This window comes from Opisthorchis viverrini (genome assembly GCF_000715545.1).
Source record: "Opisthorchis viverrini unplaced genomic scaffold opera_v5_556, whole genome shotgun sequence".
In the NCBI taxonomy this organism is placed as follows: domain Eukaryota; kingdom Metazoa; phylum Platyhelminthes; class Trematoda; order Opisthorchiida; family Opisthorchiidae; genus Opisthorchis; species Opisthorchis viverrini.
Window position 1 is genome coordinate 124,115 of NW_008752215.1, and position 17,853 is coordinate 141,967.

A 17,853-nucleotide genomic window follows, 5' to 3' on the forward strand; every position below is an offset into this window, starting at 1 on the left:
CATCGCCACGCGCCACTACGCCCCCCGAACAACGCACTGAAGATGTTACCACGATTGGTGATGAAATTCTGCAATCAAATTGCCCAAATTTGGTTTTGCAAGAAACGCACCTGGGACCCAGCTGAGTCTCTCGTTTGCACTATTTCTATCTCACCAACGGGGAACATTTATGGGTATCTGTTGGTAACTAAGGCTCAAAATTGTCGTCTGCTCAAGGGAGGGTGAAGTCACAACTCCTAAGAAAAATATCAACTCCGCAAGAATGTTGAACTTTTCCGTGTCTGAATAAGAAAAACCACCATGCGTTTGCGGGACAGGTATTGGAAATGGAATGGGAGACGAGGCATAAAGATTTTATGCTCAGCATTTGCCCACTCGTAATAATTAAATCCGATTCCCAGGTTTCCTCTTCTTAGATAAACGGAAAATGCACATTAAATGTCATGAGTTTACAGACGATCGTGATTCTGCAATCAAGCGTGACCAAGTGGCCTTTAGATTTAAACCTTGAGAGATGCCCCACTTTCAGTTCAGATACTGCGAATGGATGACAGACTGGTAGGAAACGACCGAATGAATTGTCTAGATTACATTTCTACCATCATCCAGCGCCAATTCCACCCTTTTTTTACATAAGGTATGATCTTCTGCTCACGTGAATCGGTGCTGCAAGTGTAGCCCAGTCATCCAAAACGAATTCTTGTGCTTCTCGTGTGTTTCAGGCGCTGATCTCGGATAAGCACAACGGTCGAAGTCGAGGTACGCGTCATTTGATCATTCCTGGTGTCCAACAATTTCGCACTAGCTGAAAAGAAATGAAGATCCGAGAAGCACTGTACAGCTGTTTCATCCTTGTTGGGAAGCGTGATTAGCGTGCATTTTTCAAAGCTCCATGGAATTTTGAACCCATGAACTTCCAGCCAGTAGTTGAACGCCTAACTATTCGGCCATGAGCTGGTGATCAATGGTGTGATTAACTCACACTTAGGCAAGAGATGATACCATTCACCCTTCAACCATGGAATCTACATCTCATGGTCAAGTATTGACCGGCTCCTCGAGTGGTGACTTCTGAGATGAGAGCAAAACGCACTTTGTAGATTTATTCTTCCTCTAAGCTACTGATTGACTAGTAGTAGTGTAAGAAAATCCTAAATCTTGCATTCGAGATTCCGGAAGATTAATAAATTTTCCTTTTGAGAGGTTGTCACTGGGGGAACCAGTCACTATAGGACAATTTTAAGGAGTGGCGCTGTATGCTATCTAAGGGACAGTCAATCATACTGCTGTTCAGCGGCTCATGTCAGAACATTTCTGTTCAAACTAATAGCCGGTCACGAGTTGTAGAATCCCCTGAGTTTCGTGAGGTGCACACCGCTGATGATTCTCAATAATGATCAAACGTCTTGCAGTGCCTCACAGGTTTTTTAGCTTCGATTGTCCCAGATGATAGGATGAGATCTCAGTTGAACAATTCGATGGCCGGTTGAATCTAATTGCAACGCCCCTGTTAAATGTTTTGGGATCCACTGCATCCGTAGACGAGAATAATGCTCCATTGGACAAGCGTGTTGAATATTCACATGCCCTCAGAAAAAAATCAATCAAACGTGTGACCTTGATAAACATTGATGAGTGCTTACCTTCTCAAAGGGAACTCTCCTCATATCATTGAAATGGCAACAGATCAAACCAGATATTTTGCTTGTCGCCGCATCCAAGGCTCACCTTTGGCAACTGGATCTGTGTGGCACTCGTTGAAAATTTGGTTGTTTTGCGTTCAACGGAAGCGGAAAGATACACCCGGACGATTGTGCATTTCAGTGATGTTTCGGAGAACTGGCATCTCACATCAGTGTTATCGTTCCCTTATTCAGACGCGATAGTACGCCTAAAAGGAGAGAAGGACTGGATCCGACATTCACTTTCATTGTAGCTCCTAAGTAGTACGTATCCTTGGCCCTGTCGAGGTTTGAACTGTGGTCATCTGACATGCAACGCACGAGTACTCTGCTAGTGCAGGCTGGACGCACCTGGATTATCACATACGGACGAACAGAAGTGTCCCCGCTTCAACAGTGTTCACTGTCCTGTTTATCAATTCTGTTTTCACCATGGTCCTTTTTGTCCCAGTCTAAAGCCTGTAGCTTTTTTTCTTGAGATTCTTTGCTGCAACACGGTGGTTGCTCCTAACTGTGGAGGATACTTCTGATTGGCCAGAATTCAAGTTGGACTGCTTCGATAACAGCTTGTCTGTGACCCGACTTGTCGTAAAATTCACCTCGTTGTGTAATCAGGTTAGCAATTCAGCCACCACGATAATGGGAATGCGCACGTCCTTTGATACAGCGTGGCATACTTACTAGCCAATAATATCCTGGCATTGCGCCAGCAGCGTGAACGTGTTTGGCCAGGGGCCTAGGTTCCATTTCTGTCCAGATTTATCTGGCATTCCTATTGGACAGTAACCAGATTCGTCCATCGGATATCATGACCCACGCACCAATCAGGTACATGTGGCCTAGACATAGTCGTCCAATCAGAAGCGCTGGTCACAGTCATATAGGCGAGCACAACTTCCCAGCTTCCAGTTGTCTGTGTCCAACTCGGCCGTAGAATGTCGCGATTTCTGTTGCTCGTTTGTGCAGTGGGCCTTTTGGTTGGTGTATTCGCAAAACCTCATTCAGAAACGAGGGTGAGTAATGCTCAGAGATTTTATTCTTCAAACACACTGAGACAGAGCAGAGAAGAGGTGGAACATTTCGCAGATGACCCAAGTCGACATGATGTGAATTTCGATCATGCCGCCTTTCTGGGCAGTGAGACTGCCAAGGAATACTCCAAACTCACACCGGAGCAAAGCAGGGAGAAGTTGAAGTAAGTTCCTAGGACAATTTTTTTGTAAGAGGACGCAAATTTCCCAGGGAGATCATACGAAAAATTGATAAGGACGCAGATGGAAGGGTCACGGAGAAAGAGATGAGGGAGTGGATTGCCTACGTGGCTAAAGTTGGACAACAGCAGGTGACAGAAAAACGCTGGTCGGAAGTCAACCAACAAGGACTGAATCCCTTGCCGTGGGAAGTGTATGTCGAAGCTTCTTATGGAAAAGAGGAAGGTGAGTCATACCTGTGTTTGTGACGATACGATTACGAAGCATTTTTCCGAATGCTCTGTTCAGTGGGATCTTGAAAGGTTTGCTAGTATAGGACCGCTGTTCCCACTGGGAAACCTCGTTGGGAATGTCGAACTTTTTGCACTTATGTGGTCGATCCATTTTGGGTGAGCAACTGATGAGCTAACTGTGAAGACTTTCAAGTACCCTTGTAGCGAATTGCTGAGGCGGTGTGGGAGGCTTATCTGAGTACCTTGAGTTTTAACTAGTATTCGACATAATCGACAGTGAGCGTTCGACGTCATGGAGTTTCGAACCTGCAAGATCTGAAGGCAGTCGTCTTCAAATGGAGCTACCATTACTGTTTTTGACATGAATATCTCCGTCAAGGCAGAGTTTTTTGAGCCACACACTGGGGTGACAGTTCGAGCGCATTTCGGTAATGTACAGCGACTGAAATGCACTCAAATGCCAGTTAACTACTCGGAATTAGGCCACTATTGTGCCCTAATCAGCAGACCTTGAGACAAGAGAAGGAATTGTTTGGAACTAACCAATAGCAATTTCCGTTTGGTTCTGACCAATGAGAAGTTCAACGTTGAAAACAAGTGGCGGCCAAAAACTGAGCAATGTCAGGTTCACTAACTATTGTGCATCAAATATAAGCAGATGATCGGGAAACAGTCTTGAATAACCAAAAACACAAAGTTCACATTGAGTGCACTCTTTTTCCTTAACTAACTTTCACTAATCACGGAAACCTCTTCGGGCCGAGACCTTCACTGATGTCTAAGAGACTTGCTATTTCGATGAACCATGCATACACAAGTACGACTGAAATAACGCTTGTACAAAAGACACCAGGTTTATTTGCGGATCCCCTGTTTTAATGTATCTACTTGTTATTGGAAAAGGTAGTACGATTCTGTCATGAGTATACACGAGTAGCTTGGGATATGTGAACAAGACAGAGTGTATTTCTCGAAAACAGTCCAATTTGGATCCAGGTAGAACTCGGGAACTGCACCTACCTGATGAGCCCCAAGAAGGGCGGAACGGGTAGTGGACTGTCGAGAAGTTTTGAGCAACCTTGTGAGGTAGTCTTCCTTTATGTAAAGTTAAACCTGATTTTTCCTCCTTTAAATAATGAACAAGTATCTGCTGTTTCGTTCCCGGGAGTTCCTCAGCTGGCAAACTTGCAAGCATATGCTCCACCCGACGGCGACCTTGTGGAATACAATAGTACAGTGGTCCGTAAAAGTAACCACATAACGGGGTCAGTAGCTGCTCTAAAACGTGAACAAGCAGGGAATATTCTACGGTTACACAGGAAAAGTGTAGCCGATGGATTCCGGCGGTTCTTGAGACAGACTGTCCAGAAATAATTCGTCAACCCCCTGAATCCTACTTTTCGATATACTTGCACCATCTGGTTAAAGGTGACTTCCTAAATATTGTGGATTCATGTCTCACGGGGAAAAAGAATCGTTCAGGTGTTTTTCGTTCGGGGCGCAGTTTCGATGAAGACCTACCTCACAGTTTCTTCGTCAGTGATCTGCCATCTGGGTGATTTTAAACGCGAAGTAGATGCGATCCCTAGAATGGGGACAGCCGAACAGCCAGTTTTTCAACGGATAGGTAAGGCAGCGTTGCCACGTAATTATCAGGATCAAGTCATCACGAAAGCGAACTAATATGATAATCGATAAATAACGTAACAACAGCCGATTTGACATGAATGGTTTCTGGTAATTCTTCATCGATGCAAAAGCGGTCACTATGGTGCTCTATTCTTGCGTGAGAGTTACTTGGGCGAGATGGCTCAAGTGGTTAGAGCGTGAATTTACTGACTAGAAGGTCCGTGGTTCGAACCCTCCCCCCTGTGCCTCTCGACTTCCTCTGTCTAAGCCTGGGCAATCTGGCAGTATCCCAGCCCTCGTGCTTCCTTCGGGTAGCATGGCAGCTAGGCACCGAAAGGGTGTTACAGCTGAGCGATTTATACATATATGACAATTTTGTGCTTTTGGACTTTTATTATCGCATTAGGTACGTACTGTTTAGCAGTTCATACGTTGGCATCAGTGTGCCAGAAAAAATTCGTTTGTCCCAACTCATAAAGCGGACCGACGGAATAGCTTCTGAGTGGTACACAGAACATGGACTTATTAGATGCTGCAAGTGACATCGGCTAGCACCCCTTTTTTAGTCTCACAAAATAACAGGAGAATGTCCTTCCAAGGTTTGTTAAATCGGTGGTCTTTCGTACTTCAATAAATTTTGCGGAGTAGTGACCCTGATCGTGTCTTGAATTAGCATGTAACCAAATAGAAAATAAAGGGAGAGATTCAACATGACCTGAATGTGACTTCGTTCGGGATCGAACACGTCAGAGTAAGAAAGAGTGGGAATAATTCTTGATGTAACTTTTCATAAAAAACCACTTATTTACAACGGTGTTCATTCCATTTTGCTTCAGATTGATAATGTTTTAATCATCGTCGTTAAATTAGGCCAGCAAACCTAGAATTAGTGCATAGCCGATTAGTCCTTATTCGGAGTGATCATCAGTGCGAGTCTCACGAAATCCAGGAGAGTTCCGAGCACACCACTTCCCGTTAATCGTCCGACTATAAACAGCCAATCAGCAGAGTGATCAGTTCTCAAAGGGGTATGACATATCATCTCTGATCACCACTCACATGCTCCTCGAGTGATGACTTCTCAGATGAATGATTCACTCATTTCGTGAAGTTATTCCTCTTCTGAGCTACTCACAGATAATTGGTATCACTAGGCTGCCTTCAGCGGCCTACCGAAACGTCTGAAATTTCAAACGGTCCTTAACTAAGTGCAGAGCAAACACATCTTCAACTTAGGTGCTTCTTGAAATGATTTGAGACGTTAAGAACATATGATCATTCATCCATCCACGGGAAGTCGGGTGCTGGCCGAACAAACGTCAATACGATAGCATCCAGAATATTTATCCGCTTTCGTGGAAAGTTAACTAAGAGCGCTTGTGAATCTGTGTATGAAAACCGGCTATAATTCGATGACAAATAACGTGACTGATTCCTTAATCGGTTCAGTTGATAATCATCACCAGCTAAACGCCGTCTGGGTATGAATTGATCAATACTTGAAAGTGTGAACGCATGGCCACGTTGATTTCCGTCCATTGCTGACGTGGACACTGTAAATGGTGACCGACATTTCCACGTGGCACTTTTGTGTGCCACGTATGCAATCTGCTATCGATCGGTGTGCAGCGTGTGCCCTGCTTCCCCATCTCCCGACGGCTTGCCCATTAGATGCGCGCACACACACACGGGCGTGCACACATCAGTGGGCAAGTGGAAAAGAACCCCACGCACTTGTTTGTGCGTCCGTCAGCTGATTCTGGCTAATAGCATCGCGACAAACTGCGAGGCTGAGATTCGAACCAGATGAACGGGGAAATTCCACTGTGTAAGGAGACGAGTGATAGGCTAGGTTGATTTTCGATAACCGCTCGGGTCTCCGCCGGTACGCGTGCGTTCTTAGACAGATCACGAGAATTCACCTATTCACTGAACTCACAGGTTTATCGCAGAATCCTTAAAAAACACGCATCGCTGCGACCCCAAGCATCAAACCTACAGAACATTTCAAGCGTCTTCATCTCCTTGAAGAACGCTACGCTCCGAAGCACTGCGATGTCGCTGGATGTGAAAGACACCCAGCTATCCTGGTTCAGATTGCTCGTAGGCATCTACAACTAAAGACCGGTGCGTTCTATTCAACCCGAACATTTGTACTGATGTGCCACAGTCCAAAAAGTTCTTTAAAGCCTGTAGTATACTGGCAATGTTTTCAAACTTGTGTTGTTTTCCAGTCAATTTTGACAAGAGACCAAAACTTTCACTAGATTCGCCGCAGGGTTTGCTTTGTCCTTACATTCGAGAATCTTTCGGTTTTGGAACTTGCGCTACCTAACTCTTCCAAAGTAGCTTCCACATCGTCCTCACAATAGGTAAATGAAAAAAACAAACAAACAAATAAAGGTTATGAGTCAAAGAACTATCAACAGTTATGCTGAAATCTTGTGGTCAGCATTGAGTTCACCACGTATAAACAGGTGGATGCTTCAAAAGAGCGGTTTAACGATTTGAGGTGCATTCAGAGAATATATGCCGTATACGAACTCACTCAGGTCAGATTTTCGCTCAAAAATGTCACTTGGTGACCACTACTCACAGTGTAATACGAAGCAATCAGAAGAAGGATAACCAAAGCACAAAGCAACACAGATTCTAAAAAGAACAATCAAATCAACTGCCACAAATTCCCGAAGCGGATATGAACTAATTTTTGCAAAAAGTGTATCAGCACAACTGCCAACTGATTAACTATCAGTACTAGAATACGGTTGCGCTGGACACGTGCTGTGTATGCCAGTCGACCGATTTCCTCGAAGAGTTCATTTTTGCACCTGAAGAGTGGAAATGAGCCAGAGGAGGTCAAACATTGACCTGGCAGTGAAGTGTGAAAGCCATTACCAGCAAGCTCAGCTGCGCTGGTCACCGCCGTCTTCTTGGATGGGGACCCCGAGAAGGGCCACATCAATGGCTGGAGACATTGTCAGACATGGTCCAGTCGCGCCCTCAATGGCCATTGCCTTCAATGCATAGTTCCCTTCACAATTACCCCCACTTAACAGCCCACCTACTGTGCTGAATTTCCTCCTAATTTATCAGCTCTCGCCTCCAATGCGCGGCTACCTACCCCACCTCCCAGAATCATCTGTGAACGAAACTGTGGCAGCTACAACCACCGTACGGCAAGTACGTGGTTCTTACAGTTGACAGTGATAATGATGATAATGACTAGTTATACGCTTTGTCCCAAAAAGTACGCGTATGCGCATATAACCGCCTGCTAATTGGACAAAGATAAGTAATCATCGCCGTCTCTTCAGTTATCGGCCGGTAGACATGGTCGCGCCCTCAATGGCCATTGCCTTCAATGCATAGTTCCCTTCACAATTACCCCCACTTAACAGCCCACCTACTGTGCTGTATTTCCTCCTAATTTATCAGCTCTCGCCTCCAATGCGCGGCTACCTACCCCACCTCCCAGAATCATCTGTGAACGAAACTGTGGCAGCTACAACCACCGTACGGCAAGTACGCTCTTATCACAGCTGACAATGATGATGATGATGCTGATGATGATCGACGTTTTGTCCCAAAAAGTACGCGTATGCGCATATAACCGCCTGCTAATTGGACAAAGATAAGTAATCATCGCCGTCTCTTCAGTTATCGGCCGGTCCTTTAGTTTCAATAGCATGCGAATTGAGTTGAGTTGATCATTGGATACTGATCGACAGATGTGCACGATAACACTATCTGCAGCCAACTTTCCATTAACCCCAATTGATCCTGAGTAGAATACCTTTAGTGGTTCGTTTGTGTTGACTTTTGGTGGTATGTCTTATTCCATTCTGAAGCGTATAACAAACAGCAGAGTTGGCATAATCGAGAACACACTGCAGATGCTGTAAAATCATAGGTAACTGAGGTTGTTGCTATGGCAGGTTCTGAAAAGCACGGGATCGTACGCTTTAATTGTTGTAAACTTTTTGTGAACGTTTGTGCCACGGTATCCGCATCTGTATTCATCGCGATCAGGTTCGCACATATCATGCCGGTGGACAAAAGTTCCGCGCGGAATCTCACAATGTAGATATCGGTTATTTCTCTACGATTCGGTAAATTTTATCGATCGGTTTCAGGTGGTTGTGGGATCTGCATAAGTCAAAGCAATTTCGTTTGGAAACCTACCTCCAATCAGGGGGACTCTACTTAGGTGTCACCTGGACAACGATGCTCTTTTTGTTTCAAATTTCGTAAATTCTTTTCAGGTCCTGAATGCATAATCAAAGTTAATTGGAGTCAGCACTATCAAGTAGGTCACATTCGTAGGAGTATGAGAGATACGGGTGTGAACTGCGTAGTACATTCATGCGTTCTACCTTCCCAAGCTGTTAGATCTAAAACGATCTATTTTTGGACACATGTTTGGTTTGAGGATTCCACTCAACTCAAAAGTGGCCCCAAGGTGCGACGCCTGATAATTCTAACAAAATACCAATTAGTAGCACTAACCTTTTGGTTCATGAGTGAGGTTTTACGTACATTAGTGGTCATACTGAATAGTGATTGGACAGATGCCTTTCCGCTCTACCCAATCACATTGATAGTGGCTCTTTAAGGTTTGACCACGTGCACACAAGGTCAAAGTAGACGATTGAATGATGTTCCTTTTGTTTCTTGGTGCCGAATCTATTCCCACCCTGTGGAAGGTCTCCAGGCTTATATCCCCTGATTTGAACTTCAGTTTCAAAGGTGTTAGTATTGCACCCGAACTTGGTGCACCAGACGGGGTGTGTTTTTACAAAAGTCCTGTTGTAAAGCTGAAAGTAGAAGTCTCTGTTGTTCGGCTTCCGATGTCTGAGGCATCCTTAGGTTTGAAGGTTCCAGATATCAAGAGAAAGAATAGAATTCAAAAGTCTGGGGTGCTATACTCAGAAGGGCTAGATTCCTGGAAGTGCCCACTGAATGCTTGAAATCTACTGAGACCCTCAACTCTGCTGGATGCTCACCAGACAGACAAGCCCCTTTGGTATGCGGCGCGTGACAGCCTTGTATCAAAGCCAGACCGTGTTGGACCAAGATCAGACGGTCTTTTTACAATAAAATAGCTTGAGGCCGTTGTATTGTCGCAATCCCGCACTCTCAATCGCTTGTCCGCAATACAGCTGTTGTATTTCTTATCGGCGAGTCTTTTCCCGGCACCAGACATTGGAATGGGAACATCAGTCAGATATAACAATTACGTAAGTAAGCGAAAATATACAATAAAACCTAAATGTTCACATTTGTGGCATCAGCAATTTCGCAGCGTCAAAGTACTCACCAGATGATGGTAAGCGAAAGGGTTGTCCGGCGGTTTGAACTGCGGTCATCCCTTTCGAGATGAATGCTGTGATTCTGATTGATCATGTGACCACTATGGATACTACTGCAGGAAAGTTCAGGATTGGTCGAGCAGACTGAGTACAAACATGGGTGGTAGCGTCGGTGCAGTGATGCACACACACACACACACACACACACACACACGGTCAGTGTCCCACGAACCTGGAATCTCCCTAGTGGAGTTTCGTGAGATGCGCCCTGCTGAGGATTCCCAGTAAGGATGGAACGGCTGTACAGTGTTTCTAGGCTTTTGGCACAGACTGAGTCCCTGGGAATAAATGATCTCTGCGTTTTTGAATGCACTGAAATGACAATACTGCTAACTTCGTTTCCCGAATTGCAGATCGTTTGAAAGACGTGGAGACTGCAGATGCGTATAGAAGGGTGGTAAAGCAAGACAAACGACGTTGGGATGCCGCGGATTTGGACAAGGACAACGCGCTCACGAAAGATGAGTTTGCCGACTTCCTCAATCCGGAAGACAAGGCACACATGCGTGATGCTGTGATTGACGTAAGTTCGGTGTAAACCTTGACTCTGTAAGAACCAAGGCAACTTGTATATCAAGCACTGAGAACATCTGAGCCATCCAGGTTAAGTTTACCACTCGTAACCAACCGTTGTATGTGGACTTATTGAACACCAATATTTTCTTGGCCTCTTCCGAGGCTTACCTAGTCAGTTTGAGGCATAAATCAGTGTGCTGTACGCGGAAGCTGGTGGGATCAACTGTGAGCTTACTGATTACAGATATTATTATATGGAAGATTGCTATGGTCAAAAACAGCACGATACACGGTCACGTTGGAGTCCTTTGACGTTTAAATATCGGGGGAGATATTGTTTGCAACAGCGCATCACTCAGCCGCACATTGGGGACTCCGTGACTGAGGCAAACAACAGATCAAACTAAAGGTTTCATATCTCCAGATTCAGAAGGCGTGGTAAAACTGCCCCAAATCTCAAGAATGCGGATCCATACATCTCGCCTAACACATTCTCTGTTCACTATTTTGCTATGAGGTAGCGGATTGGCTTGCACAGTTTCCAACTTTGAAACGCAACGAGCTACATGGTTCAAACTATTTATTAGTAATTTGGGAAGCTGAGAATCAGTCTAGGAATGTCTGGTACTTTAATTAGCTTTTGATCAGGCAGCAGTTGAATCTTTGCTGAGCTTAGAGGTTGGCTTTCAAATTTTTAGTGTCTATAGTACAGGGTGTCTTCAGTATTCAGCTGGATATATCTCCTGGTGATGTTGAGAACAACTGTCACCTGATCAACGGCTGGAGTAATTCGGCTTACGCCTTAGGGCTTTTGGTTATTATATCAACTGTCCTAATATTACACTACTTCATTGGGAAGCAGTAGTGAGTAAAATATCAAAACGTTGGGCGGCACCGATCGATGCTCAGCAAGCAAGTACCGGGGTGCCATGTTGATCGGAGATGTGTGCAATCAATAAATGGGAAACATGACATTCGAATAAATAAATCCAATTGAAAAACATAATCTTGAGTCCTGAATTTGTGGAATAGATTACCCTATCAGAAAGCATTATGTTTTCAAGCATCAAGGCGTCCTCTAGCGAAATACGCTCATTTGCATAGAAATTTGGTTTGACGGCGGGAGTTCACTGGACCCCACCAACAACTCCCGTAAATCTCTCGTTTGTGATGTTTCAAGGCAACTGAATGTGCTGCACCAGGCGACCTCATGTTTCGGTTGCTACGATATTCGTAGGCTGTCGAGGAATTTTCAGCAGCCTAATGAGTAGTGCATTACGCCCTGTCTTTCTTTAAATATGTGCACTTGAAGACCGCTCTTGTGTTCTTTTTTCCAGGAACTCTTGGAAGCGGTTGATACCGACCGAAATGGACAGGTTTCCGAAAAAGAATATCTTGGTAAATTTTAAGCGTTCCATTGTAGAAATGACGCACAGAGTTCTAGTCTAGACTCACCAAATCCAATCACAAAACTCACTCTTTTGGCAAATTAGTACATCAATAGCTCTTCTACGAAACATCATGACGGCTAATTAGTCCTTCCATTCGGTTTCTCTACGTTTTAGAAGATCATAGTGGGTAATTCCGGCAATGAAACAGCGCGAGTCTTCTTCGCTGAGAGTACTGTCGTGAAATTGGCAACTAATTAGCCGTCAACCCATGTAATTTCTGACAGGCTATTGTGTTCTGTTTACTGGAGTAGATTTCGTCATTGAGGGCAATTCAACAGAAGAAGTATTGCATTCTTGACTTTTCGTGCGGGCTGTGAGAAGTTTAGTTTAATCTGAGTCGTTCAAACATCTCCCCTGTCTAACCGACCCCAAAACTTCTAAGCACAAAAGCTGTGCTAATTAACTCTTGTGCCTTGAGTGAATTCGTTTCAGTGCGTTTAGGTCCTCTGTGCAGCAAATAAAGCCACAAGACTGTCATACTCACTTTTACTGTTTTAAATGAAACACGGTGACAGCAGATGTTTTTGTAATGGTTTCAAACCAAGTTCGGCGGAATTATCCACCCTTTTGCAGGAATTGTACTTAGATGCTTGTAAAATTTGATTTTCCTTGCTACTTGGAAGGTAAAAGTAGTTAGAATTTAAAGATTAAATTTAGACATGCGCATTTAAAGGTGCTTGATCACGATGCCCGTCGTTTCAGATGATCTTGCTCGGGCTTACCAGACCCCATTGGTTGATGGGGAGCCGGAACCGGACTGGGTGGCAAGAGAGCGGGATCAATATCAGAAACACCGGGATATCGACCACAACGGTTTCATGGATCGCACTGAAGTTGGTGAATGGGTGATGCCAACTGGTTACGATCCAGTCGAGGCGGAAACGCAACATTTATTCTATCATGCAGACGTTGACAAGGTAACCGTACTCCTTTATGTGTTTGTTACTGTACTGATTTGCCTTGAGTCGGTTACTTGCGTCTGTAGGAATCTGAAAGGGTTTTCACGTCAGTTTAAACCTGGAACACATGAATACGATTGAACTGTTCCAGATATAGGGAGATAGGCACTTTCAGCTGACTGATAACTCAGCTTAATATCTCTTCTATGACGCAATGTACCTTACTGCTTGATCTCCGAATTCAGCGCTTCTGTTTCGCCAGCCAGATGGAGATCTTTTCTATTCAACTGCTCGCTGGCCACCCATCTAACGGTCTTCATCTGAAACTCATGGAAACTCAAACTTTTACTTAGCGTGGTAGACTTGTCATCTGCCTAACGCAGCCCTTGGTGACCTTGAAACTCCATTCAGGTTTATTTATTGACGACGATGATGGTCAGTGACACTAAGATCAATGTGTATTTAACACTGGAGTTCAATCGGGAATGGGGCAAGATGGCCAAAGTGGTTAGAGTGCGAATTTACTGACCGGAAGGTCCGTGGTTCGAACCCGACCTCTGCCTCGCGACTTCCCCAGTCTACGCTTGGGCGGCCTCCCAGCCCTCGTGCAACCTTCGAGTGGCATGGCAGTTAGGTATCGAAAGGGTGCTACAGCTTAACGATTCAGTCGGGAATGAAACTCGTCCACTTAGTGATAAGAGTACATCATGTAGAAGGATAAGCTTGTCCCCGAGTTGAAAATCGGTCATGCTTTCCTTGATTGATCTTAGTATAAGTGAGTCTTTCTTCCAACCCCTTTTGTGAGCTCGGCGACTGACCAAAGTGCTGACTGACATAAAAAATTGATTGCAGAGATCGTTGTGGATTTTAGGGGGAAGTGAGATCGACCAAGTTGTTCTTGTCACTACCAGACCCATCCAAGCGTGATAAACTAGTACATGAGGAGATCAGTTGAACGTGTAAAGTGACTCCGCGGTCGTACCTTAACCGGAGCCTTGCGAAAAAACCGCATGATGAGCGCCACGCCCCTCCGAAATGGCAATCAACAAATAGTCTTGACATCAACCCTACTTTGTGCACTCACGTTTTTGGCCCCTCCGAAATGGCAATCAACCCTACTTTGTGCACTCACGTTTTTGTCAACAGTTTGTATCGACAGATCTTATTCCAGATCTCATTCCTCATGTTTCCTGGATGAAGTCAGAACTGCCGCAATTTTTACTTACTTCAAGCAAGAAACAAGATGATGCATTCATTCACTAGTAGAGGGGTTGAAGGATAAATTCTCATCTACAAAGCTCTTATCTGGACAGTCCTACTCCTGTTCTGGGGAAATCACTTTGCTGAGTCCAATTCAAAGGGAAGAAGCACCCCACTGTCGCTCATCAGCAGTGCATATCCTTGATCGTGCTGGAGTTTGAAACAGGGGTACCTGTGACATATGAGGCCAACTCTTACCACTGTCCCAACCGCGTGTCCGTCTTCGCCGATTTATCACATCTGAACTGTCAAAGGTTTTCACGCCTGAACGGTAGAACTAGCTTCTTCCATTTTGCTGGAATGCAAATTCTGTTGACCGATTATCAATCTGAAACAAAAAACTGTCGGTCAACTTTCAGAGAGCGATGATGCTGCCTGACTGGGATGCACTGACAGGGGGTCCGGGGATCGATATCAACAAGACCCTCACTGGGTCAGTCGTATCGCTCAAAGTGAACAAGTTCGCCCGTTCAGTCACCATAAATCAGTTGCATTCAACTCACACCACATGTTTGACTTTCCAGGGGTCGAGCCTCCGCTCAGACAAGGGTGTGAATTTCTGGTGAGCTCCAATAGGGACGAAACTCAAATACAGTATTCCCTCATCTGGATGATAGCGTTAAGGTATAAGGAGGACTCTTCAAACGCTACCTGATTGGGAATTCGTGACAAGCGGATCAATCGATCGTCAAAACTAGGACAGTAACTAAGTCGCCGTTCGAGCAGTCAGGTATACCGATAACATCTCTCAAGCGTGAACATGCTCATCTGTTCGAAAGTAAAAATTCAGGTGAGTCCAGCGTGCGCTGGTGGAGTGGTGGTGACACTCTCGCATCCCATGTCCGGAGTTCAATCCCCGGCACGGGCTGATGAGTCCAGCACTTTCACCTTTCTGTGTGAAATCACCTGAATAATTCCTTCAGGATAGGCGAACGGCTGTTCAAATGAGAGTGACGGCGAACAATACAAAGGCCCCGCAAACAATCAGAACCGCAAAATCAAATTTAGATGATACGTTTGTCTTCTAACACCTTACCTAATCTGCAACTTGCCTGCTTTCCCCCTTACTTCTAGGATGACGTCCTCACTCCGGAAGAAATCCTGGACAAGCAAGATCTATTTGTAAGCAGTCAGGCTACCAACTACGGCACTGTATTGGACAATCATGAGGAACTGTGAAAGGTCCCAGCTTGAGGATTTCCCTCGTGCTTTCAAAAATTCTGCTCCCCTCTCCATATTCATCTGTGTTATGATAAAACGAATCGAACAATATTATTGAGGTTTTCATGGGATATTCCCGGGGCTGGCTTGAGAGGGGAAATGAAACGATCACGTGGTATTGACAGAAAGTGGTTGATAGGAGGTGTATTCACGTGATGAACGACGGTTGAAAGGCTAATATGCACCTCGGATTCGCCGCGGTTAGTCGCGGTGTTACCACCTTTTGATGAAAACGTTTAGACAGCCTACGACCGGTTTTCTCCCTCTTGAGGCCCATCAGTTAGGCGAAGTCCTCGAGTTTCCCTCAACCTTTTGTTTTACTTGAGTCCGGATTGAACAAAATTTGACAGTTTGATGCATTCGCACGCCAATTTGGCGTGTCCGGAACTCCAGCTGAAGATCACTAAAATAAACGAGAGCCTCAGCTGGATTTTAGGTGAGTCTCACGCGAAAACACATACTTGTGAAAATAAATGTATTTGTCAAGTTTCCTGCAATTTGCGTTCAAGTGGAATATAAGGTTGAGCGTAACTCGTGGACTGTGTCCACTTGCTGAGGTCTGAGAAAGGCGGAACCGGTCTCGGGCTAATGAATGATTACTAATATCCTTATGACTAACACATTATATCAATACAGTGTATTGTGATTTGACGAATATCGTGCTAGGTCGCCCTCGGGGCAGAACATGCGTTTGAGGAATAACATTACAAAAACAACAGATTCAGCCGGTGAGGTTCAGGTGAGTATCTCGAAAAACCAAAAATTTGTTTGCAAATGGGTGTATTTAGCTAATGCAGTGCAATTTGGGTTCAAGTGGAACATAAGGTTGACGGAATCTCGTGGACTGCACTTACCTAACGAGCCTTAAGAAGCGCGGAACCGGTCGTGGGCTGTCGGAGAATTTTCAGCAACCTTATGAGTAGTGTACTGCGTCTCCAGTAGAGAGAGAGTTTAGAGTTTAGAGAGTTCATTTCATTTAGAAAGAGATACGGTTTTCTTATTGGTCTTCGCCTATCGCGTGTACTTGTATGTCTTTGACATTCCTATCATTCAACTTGTTACAGTAAATAAATAAAGTGCCATTCTTACGCATTTATCACTTCACAGACTCAAAAAATGCCAACTTTCAAAGTCGTTTTTCTCCTCTGTAAGCTCTTTATCCGTCTGCGTTTTTGGTCGGCTAACCCGTTATTAACAGAAGTTCCATCGTGATCATTCATCTGCGTAAGCCAACCTTTCATTGGATTCTCATGAAGGTTTTATTTGGTAACTGTTAAGAACTAGACCCTAGGCAGGACCCAAACACATGTAGGTTTCCCCACCGACCCAACACTTGTTCAACCACTCTAACACACTAAAATCCCTCGGCCGACACCCAACAGCGATTTAACTTGACTTGGCTGATTGGTTCTCCTTCCGCCTTAAATCTCGACCAACCTCGGAACCTGGCCACTTGACCTGACGAAGCTTTTGTGTCAAAAGCGAAACGTTACCCAGCAATAAATCTACCGATTGTCACCAAACTTTTTCGAAAACCGATTCCCTCTTTTTCGCTGAAGCTTGTGAAGTCTATTATTAGTACTTTACTTTAGCCGAAGGTCTCATTTTCGGTGATTAGAATGTCTATGCTTGAAACGATTTTTTATGTTGTACGAATCGAATTGATCCTCAGTGAAATGATTCTTGTATTCAACTAGCATCACGTTCCCATGTAGCATGAGCGATTACAGGTCGTAAGCGCTAGCTGATGCTGAAAGAGCGATGAACGGACGCGAGTTGGATTTGAGAGACGTCCACAATTCTGATAGGAAATCGAACTTCCTCCTTCGCTGAAGGGTTTGGTTGATTAGTCTGTAGAATAGAACACGTAGAAGCAGAATGAGGCAGAATGATACAAGTGAGGACTGACCTTGATTTCTCGGCTGATTCGCTCAACTAATCAACCAATCAAATTAGTCAAATATCGACACACCTTCAGGTGTGTCAAAGTATGCGATTTTCATTGAAAAGAAATTTCAGCTAGGGAAATCGGTCATAAGAATGAAGATGTTCGTTTCTAATGCACTACTCATAAGGTTGCTGAAAATTCGTCAACAGTCCACGACCGGTTTCGCCCTTATTGGGGCTCATCAGGTAGGCGCAGTCCCCGGGTTTTTCGTCAACCTTACGTTCTACTTGAAACCAAATTGCACGAAATACGAGAACTACACTCATTTGCAAACTAAGTTGGTTTTGCGAGAGACTCACCGGGAACCCAGCTGAATCTCTCGTTTTTTGATGTTTCCAGGCAACTGAATGTGCTGCACCAGGCCGCCTCATGGTCGTAGGCAGTCGACGGATTTTCAGCAACATTATGAGTAGTGTATTACATATATATAT

At 44.6% G+C, this 17,853-nt stretch overlaps 1 protein-coding gene across 1 annotated transcript; it reads left to right on the top strand.

Annotated features, from left to right (window-relative positions):
- Positions 1 to 2,584: 2,584 nt before the first annotated feature.
- T265_11702 (hypothetical protein) lies at positions 2,585 to 15,531 on the top strand (the record flags this gene model as incomplete). The annotated part of the gene is made up of 6 exons (XM_009178423.1): positions 2,585 to 2,877; positions 2,925 to 3,118; positions 10,481 to 10,650; positions 11,981 to 12,041; positions 12,797 to 13,011; positions 15,328 to 15,531. 6 exons carry the CDS (start codon positions 2,618 to 2,620, stop codon positions 15,430 to 15,432), a joined length of 1,005 nt encoding a protein of 334 aa, XP_009176687.1.
- Between the last annotated feature and the right edge of the window lie 2,322 nt (positions 15,532 to 17,853).